We start from the raw sequence: 10,360 nt of genomic DNA on the forward strand, positions 1-10,360 counted from the left end.
CCATCTAGCAGTCCAAAAGCATGCAAATGTGAGTAGATAAATAGATACCACTTCAGTGGGAAGGTACAGCATTCTGTGCGCCTCGGCATATAGTCATGCTGGCCACATGATCATGGAAATGTCTTTGGATAACACTGGCTCCCTTGGCTAAGAAACGGAAATGAGCACTGCCCCCTTGATTAGATCTAACTGGATGGGGGAAACCTTTACCTTTATAGAAATTATGCCAGTGAACTGAGACCCAGGTTAAAATTCAAGTTCCCATTTGATCACAGGTGATTTGGGGCCAGTTATTTTGTTAGGTCAACCTATTTCAGAGAGTTCCAGGGGGTAAAATATGATAAGATGTACAATGTACATTACTTTGAGTTTCTCAGAAGGAAGGAGATAGAACTATAAAATATTTCTGTTCAAACCTACCAGTTGTTAACCTGAAGTAAGGTAAGATTTGTTTGTGCTGCTATCTGTTTCTTCTCATCTTCTGTTGGATATGGATGCTACAAAAAGAAAGATTTTCATTCTTCTTTTTGAATTGAATATTTAAAATAAATTGCATTAATAATTAAAACAATTCATTAGTATTTATTACAGCTACTCATATCCCAGTTTTTATAACCATTTGTCCAAAGAGGTTTATAAACAATATAACAGTTGCAACTAAGAATACCATACATGTTATTTAAAGCAAACATGCTATGATCATTCTTAGAGATTCAGCTAGAGGGGAGGGGTTGCTGCTGCAAGTCCAGGAAAACTGGTTTTATGTTGGGGATCATCTGTTTTCCTCCTTTTTTTTTTTTTTAGGGAAATTTCCCACAAGGCAATCAGTGGTAATACGTTTCAAGTTTCCCTTACTGTATAAAGGAAAATTAAAATTAAAAAAGTATTTAATACTCCATAAGCATTTTAGTAGAACTTAACAGTCCACTAATAAAATAAAATATGACCAGCTAAATTAATCTTTCTATAATGCATCCTGCAGTGACTTCAACTATTGCCATTTAATTCATTTATACCTGCTAAGTTCTTTTAATGCCATTAATTACAGGCTGTGATTTATTAATGTAATAATAATGTGAGGATAGTACTCAGATTTCCATTTCCCAGCAATTAAAATCCTGATGGTACTAATAGCCAATTTACAGTATTCATGATAGTGCCAAACTTTTCTTAAATAAAAATCACAGGCTCATAAGAAATCTTCTTCCTAAAATGCCTGATGCTAGTTTCCAAATTATTTTTATTCTAATTCTATTAGAATTCTCTCACGATCAGCATATTGATAATACGTCACTCCAAATTGATATTTCTGTGTAGATATTGAAGAAGGTAGGAGAAAAATGAAGTGCCTTTGGTTCCAACACTCCTCTCTGGCCCATCCCATTCAGGAAGGAACAGAAATACTCTAACACCATGCATCCAGTTTTAAACCCTTGCAAGCAGTCCAGAAAAATTCAGGCTTCACAGTATAAAAGCTGCTGAAAGAGGACAAATAGAATAGAATAGAATAGAATAGAATAGAATAGAATAGAATAGAATAGAATAGAAGAGAAGAGAAGAGAAGAGAAGAGAATTAGAATAGAAATAGAATAGAGCTGGAAAGGACTTTGGAGGTCTTCTAGTCCAGCCCCCTGCTCAAGCAGGAGAACCTATACCATCTCAGATAAGTGACTGTCTAGTTTCTTCTTAAAAATCTCCAGTGATGGAGCGCACACGATTTCTGGAGGCAAGCTGTTCCACTGGTTAATTGTCCTCACTGTCAGGAAGTTTCTCCTTAATTCCAGGTTGCTTCTCTCTTTGATCAGTTTCCAACCATTGTTTCTCGTCCTTCCCTCTGTGCTTTGGTGAATAACGTGACTCTTTCTTTGTAGCAGCCCCTCAAATACTGGAATACTGCTATCATGTCTCTTCTATTTCTTCTTTTCTTTAGACTAGCCAAACCCAATTTCTATGTCATATGTTTTAGTCTCCAGGCCTTTGATCATCTTAGTTGGTCTTCTCTGAATTTTTTGTAATCTCTCCACATCTTTTTTGTGATATGGTGACCAAAATTGGCTGCAGTATTCCAGGTGTGGTCTTACTAGGGTTTTATAAAGTGGTACTAATACTTCATGTGATCTTGATTCTATGCCTCTGTTTATACAAACCAGGATTGTATTAGCTTTATTGGTTGCTGCTGCACACTGCTGGTCAAGTGATCGTCCGCTAGGACTCCAGTAACTCACAGTTACTGTTTTTGAGCCAGATCTCGCCCAGTCTGTACTTGTGCCTTTGATTTTTCCTGCCTAAATGTAAAACTTTGCTTTTCTCCACATTGAAATTCATTTTGTTGGATAGGGCCCATTCTTCAAGTTTGTCAAGATCTTTTTGGATCCTGGGTTTGTCTTCTGGGGTGTTGCTACTCCTGTCAGTTTGATGTCATCTGCAAATTTGATGAGTTCCCCTTCAATTCCCTCATCTAAGTCATTTATGAAGATATTGAAGAGTACTGGGCCTAAGACGGAACCTTGTGGTACCCCACTGCTTACTTCTCTCCATGTGGATGTAGTGCCATTGAGGACTACTCGTAAGGTTTGCCAGCCAGCTCCAGCTCCATCTGGTGGTGATGTACTCTATTCCACCTTTTTCTAGCTTACCAAGGAGTAGGTAGTGGTCTACTTTTATCAAATGCCTTACTGAAATCTAAATATACTACGTCCACAGCATTTTGCTGGTCTACTAGTTTAGTCACTTTATCGAAGAATGAAATAAGATTGATTTGGCATGATCTGTTTTTAACAAACCCATGCTGGCTACTAGTTATAACTTTGTTTGCTTCTAATTGTTCGCAGATCTATTTTTTGATTATTTTTTCTAGGATCTTCCCAGGTATTGATGTTAAACCGATTGGTCTGTAGTTTCCTGGGTCTGTTTTTCCCCCTTTCTTGAAGATGGGAACCCCATCAGCCCTTTTCCAATCCTCAGGTACTTCCCCGGTGCTCCAGGATTTATGAAAGATGTGGTGTAATGGTTCTGAGATAACATCTGCCAGCTCCTTCAGAACTCTGGGATGTAATTGGTCAGGTCCCGGTGATTTATACTCGTGAAGGTCGGATAGGTGTTCTCTTACCATTTTCTTATTTTAATTTTTGTTTCGAGCTTGTCTTTTGCAGTAGTTTTTTTTTTGTATGTTCGGCTAAAGTTTCTTTTTGCGAAACTTTTTTGTGAAATAGCTGTGCCACCTCCATTCAGGACCAACCAAGTGTCATCCACAACTAATTAAATTTCTGTCCCATGCTCAGGTCTGAACTCAAAACTGCCAAGGACCCAAATAATTTGTATCTTCCAGAGCCCTTTGCCACTGCAGTTCCCCATTTTCAATAAACTGCCTAGGATGGTAATTGTTCAATTTTGTTTCATTGGACTTTAATAAGCGAGTAATCCAATGTCTCTACAAGGTTCTCTGGCATGGAATAAACATCCTCCAGATCACTGGGAAACTCCCCAAGTGCCATCTGAAAATCTGTTAGTTCCATCAAACATCTGCGCTTGACCATCTTAGCAGATCCCTTCTCTTTGCAAAGGTTTGTGCCCCCCCCCGTTAATCCTACTATCATGAGGAAGTGATTTGTTTACGACATGGACTGACAGAAAAGTCCGCCAGAACTGGATCATGACCCATATGTTCCATACCAACAAGGTATGGCCAGTCACATGAGTTAGGCTAGTGATGACTTGGGATCAGCCAATGATTACTGTGGTAGCCATGGACTCCTGAGCCACCCCCAATTCCAAGGAGGGGAAATGAAATCACTTAATACTAACAGTCTAGCTGAATCCATAACCTCCTCTGCAATGAAGTCAAGTAGCTGAATGAGGGATGCTGCTATACAACTGGGAGGATAATAGAAGTACCCCCACTTTCCCCTTTTGTCCCAGTATCATGAACAAGGCCTCACATCTTGCCCCTTTTGGAACAGTGCCCTCATAACATCTAAAATCTTTTGGTATACAAAAGTCCCATCACTTCCTCTACCTCAGGTTGGGACTGATGCAAAATTCAAAACCCATCTGCATAAAATTCTATGAGAGGGACTTCTCTTTATCCAGCCTGATCTTAGGAATATAGGCCAGGTCTAGTCTCTCCTTAATTACATAATGGACAAAGTAGGTTTTATTACAGATAGACTTGGCATTTAATAGCATCATGTTGAGTTGGAGTACTCAACAATCCAGCTACCTGTTTCTTGACTGGAGACTGGGAAGCTGGAAGTCTGAATTTTTAAAGCAAATCTCCAACAAAGAACAATAATGCAGATGCAATTCTTTTCTTTCTCTGTTTAGTATTAGTTGATCTTATATATTGTACATCAGAAGGGAAGATGATGTATGTCAAGAAATGTTCCTTGATAGTGCAATAGCATGATTATTTGTTACCGTTGCATATGAGTATGTTGCTCAGACTGTTTAAAACAGGCATATCCAATCCATTCTGTTCAAACAGACATCTCCAAGTCTACTGTTGTAGAAATGGCTAGTATGAAAGTAAGTGAAAGTAAAAAGTTGAAGATATAAATTACTATTTTTATTCTACTGTGCTGAAAAAGTTAGAAGTTAACCCTTTTTTCTTCTCTTCCCCCCTTCCCATATTTTTCCTCCCCCCCTTTCCCTTCCCCATTAATTTTATTTTGATTTGTATTTTCTATTATGAAAAAAAATCAACATCTCAACTTACTAGAGAGACAGTAGAATTCTATTTCTATAATACATTTGATGATGAATATCGTTTGATTATGGATATAATAAAAGTTGTAAAATGCTGTCTCCTTTAATTAAAACCAACAGCACTATGTAGTATCCATGGATTAAATGTTATTATATAGACAGAGCATGTATGTAAAATAAAAAAACTTCTGGCAACATCTATATGATCTTTCAATTAATGAATAAGCTGATTATGACTATATAAATCACAAGATAAATGTGTGATCCTAAACTAACAACACATGGGGCCCTTTGAGTATGGAGTACATTCAGTAAAACAAAACACATAACAATCCTGCTTCTGCATATAACTAAACTTCATTTTATATAATGAATTTCTTCCAAACCCTGAGGAAATGCTTAGATTGACAGAAATTTAAATATAGCTCTCAAAAGACTACTGATTGAAGGAGCACATGATTTTAAAAAAATCCTCATACAAATGAAATAAAACCAGAAAATCACAAGTTTACATAAGAGCGTTACTGAAGATCTGATTCATCTTTAGCAAATCAATGTAACTTGTTTTTCAGTGGGAGCTATAGAAATAGACCGTAAACATTTCATTTCGGAATAAAGTATTGTCCTTCATGAAACTGGTACAGGAGAAAATAGCCAAGCAAACAAGCAAATGAATCATTGAATAAATCAATCCAGAGTTCTCACTCAAAGTACAAATGATCAAGCTTAAATTATTGACCAGTGTGTGAAGTCCTAGAGTATGACCAGAGAAAAGACAGATGGAGTCAATTACAGCAGCAATGTGTGCACCATTGGAAGATTTGAAGGAGCAAGTTGGGGACAGTTCCTGGTCATGAAGACTCAACCCAACTTGATGGCACATAATCAATAAAATAGGTACAATTATAATCAGTAAGATTTTTTTAAAAAAAGTGTTCCCAATCACTGAGATCAATTCTTACCCCTATATGCTGGAAAAGCCAAGATCTCATCACGTTTGTAGCATGTTTTGGAAGAACGCCTCTTTTATTCTTTGATGATCCATCATCTTGATGCAAGATGCTTAAATCTTGGTTTAATTGTAACTGGAGCTACGCAATAGCACAACTTTATTAAAACACTATAGATATAATCAAAAATCCTTAATATTTCATAAGAATAATTAAAAAGCACACATTTTGCATTAAAAATAAGAGGAGTGCTACACATGTACTATTTCAGATTGTATGCAAAAGCTATATATGTCAGTGCTCGGTTCTTAACAGAACGTATGGAAAACTATCAGATTAGGAGAAAGAGTTCTAATCCTGTGCTCTTTAGATGTTTTCTATGTACAGGGAATTTTAGTGGAATTTTATTTTATGGGAACATTCAAGCATAGTATTCACAAACTGCATATTAAAATGGATGAATATGGATTCTCTACAACTCCAAGCAGTATTTATCCTTTTTATATTTATGAGGGAAAATCAGGAACACTGTAATGTGTGAAACAACATATTCTGTCAGGGACAAAGATGTGGCCCCTCTGATGTATGAGTATTCAAATTCTCTTTGTGCCCTCCGAGACCTCTCTGATTCTGAATACTGAAAATTAAACGCAGTTCCTGCCACTCATTTTATGGATAGGTATAGGAAGATGTTTTTTAACTTTCCCCCCCATTTCACATATAAAAAAAAATTAAACTCATTATATAGGCAACCTGTATTTTCAATGTATGTTTTCCACAGCTTATTAAAATCCTCACTTCTCCTCCCATTTTAAACCACTCTATGAAGTGAGTAAAACAAACCTGTGAATTCTGGATCCTGATGGTTCCAGGTGACAGTGTTTGTGTTACTACTTGTCCTTGAGGTGTGACCACTGTTACTGGCTGATATACTGTGCCACCTTAAAAGAATGCAGAAATCAAGTAAATAACAAAACAAGAAATAATAGATTAATTGATAGTTATTATTAGATACAGGATGTAGGTATGTTTAAAACATAAAATTATTTTTAAAATGCAAAACTGAATATTTTTTCCAATCCCATAGAATGTTTTACTTTTATGGACGCAGAAATTCAGGTAAGAGTCCCCCCAAGGTCCAAAAAGTCAAAATGGCAGTCTCAATAGTGCAACTGAAGCCCTGCTCCTTTGCATACATATGTGATGTCAGTGCATAAACAAAAGAGTCAGGGTTTTTATAGTGCTACCAAAACCAGCATTTTTACTTCTTTAACCTCCATTGCATACATAACTAAGAATGTTTTTACTATATTTAATATTATTAGGTAAATTAGTTATTATGCTGTGAATATTTTTAATTACTCAAATATATTTGTTTTGCCTTCATGTTTTTTTCATTAGCTTATAAGAAGAGTAAGACTAGACAAATTACTCTTTGAAAAGTAAAGCTATTGTTTAAAATGGTGCTCCATTCATCTCAAGATAAATAGGTAGTATGTATTAAAAATAACTTCTATAACATTTTTCTCTTTAGACACTATTAAACAGCCAGAAGCAAATAAACACATATATTCACACACTTAGATAAAATGCAACATTTGAATGGTTAGTGTTTCTTACCTGCAACTGTTGCCATAGTTACATTTCCCTGCTGCAGTGCTGATGCAGGTACCACAATCCCCTGGGGACTCAGTGTACCTGTGATGGCACTTTGAATTGGCTAGAAAGAGTAACAACAAGAATTACATAGCCTTATATTTATGAATGTTCCCATGATTTCAGTTAAATAATTTCAAATCAGAGAGAGAATTGAAAAAATACGATGTTGACTGACAAGTATGATTTAAAAAGCCTGTTATGAAAAAAATTCAATGAAAAGAATAAACAAGCAATAAATTGTGTATGTTGATTCTAAAAAGTTAGCTCTCTTTCCAATACTGAAATATTCATAGAATAGTTTAAACAATCATAATAATGTGGAATTATAATTAAACCACACACTAGTTCCTGTACCACTCAATATTACATAGTGAAAGCTTGAATTTGTATATCAAATTGCTAGACATAATGGGATGAATATTTGGAAATGGCTATTGGTACTTTACCTAGATTTTTTTTTTTTTTTAAAAAAAAGAAAGAATAAATAAATTGTACAGGCTTTCAGTCTTAAAGATCTCCTGAGCATTTTAAACCTAAGCAGCAAAAATGATTTTTTAAATATTTTGCTAAAGTTTAAAATATTTACTCAAATTAGTAAATCATCAAATAAAATACAATCTTATATATGAATTGCAAGAATGCAGTTTAATAAGTTGACATGAGGTTGGCATGAAATGTTCAATGAAATTCAATGAACAAATTTCTAAAAACATATATCAATATTTTTAGACTATTCATAATTAACGTTATTTTTTCATAGTACTTATACTATTCCAATTTCAAGCATCTCTGAGCAGCACACAACATTCCTACCTCCATCCCCAAAAATAAAATAAAATAATAATAATAATGAATAACTAAATCCAAATCAATATCAAAAACAAACCATCAAAAGCAAAGGTCAAACCAAAATAGTTGGTATCAGTCATGCAGCTGAAGTCAAAAACATGTTGAAATAAAACATTTTAAATTTGTTTATGGAATTTCGGGAAAGTGGGAGATGCTTGGACCTCTGGGGGAAATGTATCCCCAAAGGTAGGGGCTCTTTCAGAGAATTCCTGTAATAACCACAAGAATGATTAGAACTTTCAGGTTATCTCTTGAGGACCAGACTGAATGGGAAGAATCAATTTTGCAAGGTATTGTCCAATATATCCAGGCACTGCACTGTTGAGGATTTTTTTACCTTTAACACCAGCATTTTGGATTGGCCCTGACAGCCTATTCGTAAGCAATATAGTGCCTTTAGTAGAGATATAATAGTGGGGAAGGGTTAGAACAGAATGTCCATTAAATCCAAACTGGATTTTATGCTTGTGTTGTTTATCTGTGCATAAATTATCATACAGAGATTTATTTACTATTGCATTTTATCTTCAATAAATTCTGATCCAATAAATCAAGAATTTAATTTGGCAGACCTCATTCTGAAATGTAAATACTACTTAAATTTAAACAGAAATAGTAAATTACATAACTATTTAAACTGGTGGAAAAATCACCCAACTTCCATTTACTATTATAAAAATTCAATTGCCAATTGGGACACATTTTAACAATAAAAATATTATGCAGCAAAATAAAGGCCCATAGGTTAGTGATGGACATTTATAATCCGTATTGTTTCAGGTTAGCTTTTCATGCCTTCAGTTAATGCAATGGTGGTTGATCTTTGGATTGCCAGTGGCCTTGCTTAATATACTTTGGGTGATTAAGACAAATTTTTCAATTTTATTTTATTGGATTTATAGGGGAAGTTCAAGATTTTTGTTGTTGTTTAATTATGTGAAGCCATAAGGCTTAAACATTAGTGTTTCTCCGTGTTTCTCATCTTAACAGGGCAGAAAACAGTGCAATTAATACTGTGTTAAGAGGTGCTTGGATGTGCAAAAAGGGGGGTAACAGTCTGTTTCCAAATTGACTTAGTCTAATATGCAAGCAGATTTTCTTAAATTCCTCTCCCAACATACGTAAGTCAATCAGGACAAGAGGCATTTCATGAGATGAGTGATTCCTGCTCATTAATATTTTTTCACATGGTCCCTTATGCCTATGGTTTTTTATGCTTAGATTTAGCTATTGAATCAGAAGAACTTTATGCTCTTAAATGTTGTGTATATGATGGAGAGCTATCAAGAACTTTCTTCCTGCTCTGAGAAGTTCCCTATCATGGACTGGGCCATTATTTGCAATGAGATGAACAAAGCCAACCCAAAACTTAGGCCAAGGAAACAGTGCCAAAGAAGTGTAATGATAATTGTGTCAATTTTGCTCTACTGCTCACATTTTCTGGTGACTCTTTCCATGAAGACAGCTGCTCCAGCAAATCCAAGCTATCTTTATCATGTTTAAAGTTGCTGGACTGCAGACAAAGAGTTGACAAATTATAGTCATTCTTTAAGAATTACAATTTCATGTACCGGATTACTAAGAACTGCACAAGGGAGACCTGGTATTTTTAATAACATCACAAAGACTTAAACATTGCTAATTGGCAAGTCATAGATCATCTATTTTAAAACTGCATGGTTATGCATTCAATCAAATCATTAAGATGGCATATTATACTTAGATTTTTAAAAATCTACGTTTATTTATCTTGAATCTTTTTGGAATATGATACATTACAAAACAATTAAGAAAATAAGCTTCATTTATCATGAAAGTTACCTGGGGTTGTACTGGTGAATAAGGACTCCCAGATTCCCCACTTAGCAGAGTTTCACTGTTCATTTTAGTCTTTAGACATGCAATATAACGACTACAAAAATCTTTACAGAGCTCATTAACTTTTTCTAGCTCAAGCAGATGAATTCGTAAAACCTGAATTGCTTTTACCATCTGAGAATAAACAAACAGAATTTTAAAACAACATACAAAAATGTCTACGCGTCATTTACATTTATTGACAATACTGTATTTATATCCAGTCTCAGTGACAGAGTTTGCAATAAAGTTCAGTGACTGTAATTTACAACCATTAAAATGAAAGATGTTATTAAATACACAGAATAAAGTCACAAAACAATAATAGTAGTAATAATAAT

General features: G+C 34.9%; 1 protein-coding gene across 2 annotated transcripts in view; it reads right to left on the reverse strand.

Moving 5' to 3' along the window:
* Positions 1–416: 416 nt before the first annotated feature.
* Positions 417–10,360, reverse strand: part of PKNOX1 (PBX/knotted 1 homeobox 1) — a 25,477-nt gene continuing 15,533 nt past the window's right edge. The window contains exons 6-11 of one of the 2 annotated variants that reach the window (XM_015826179.1): positions 9,984–10,154; positions 9,598–9,675; positions 7,275–7,374; positions 6,498–6,595; positions 5,667–5,795; positions 417–497 (exon numbers count right to left, since the gene is read on the reverse strand). In XM_015826179.1, coding sequence (XP_015681665.1) covers positions 417–497; positions 5,667–5,795; positions 6,498–6,595; positions 7,275–7,374; positions 9,598–9,675; positions 9,984–10,154 — 657 coding nt within the window. The remainder of the gene's footprint in view (positions 498–5,666; positions 5,796–6,497; positions 6,596–7,274; positions 7,375–9,597; positions 9,676–9,983; positions 10,155–10,360) is intronic. The other variant, XM_015826180.1, reaches the window with a different exon arrangement.

Source organism: Protobothrops mucrosquamatus, unplaced genomic scaffold (genome assembly GCF_001527695.2).
Source record: "Protobothrops mucrosquamatus isolate PMUCROS unplaced genomic scaffold, P.Mucros_1.0 scaffold2997, whole genome shotgun sequence".
Taxonomy (NCBI): domain Eukaryota; kingdom Metazoa; phylum Chordata; class Lepidosauria; order Squamata; family Viperidae; genus Protobothrops; species Protobothrops mucrosquamatus.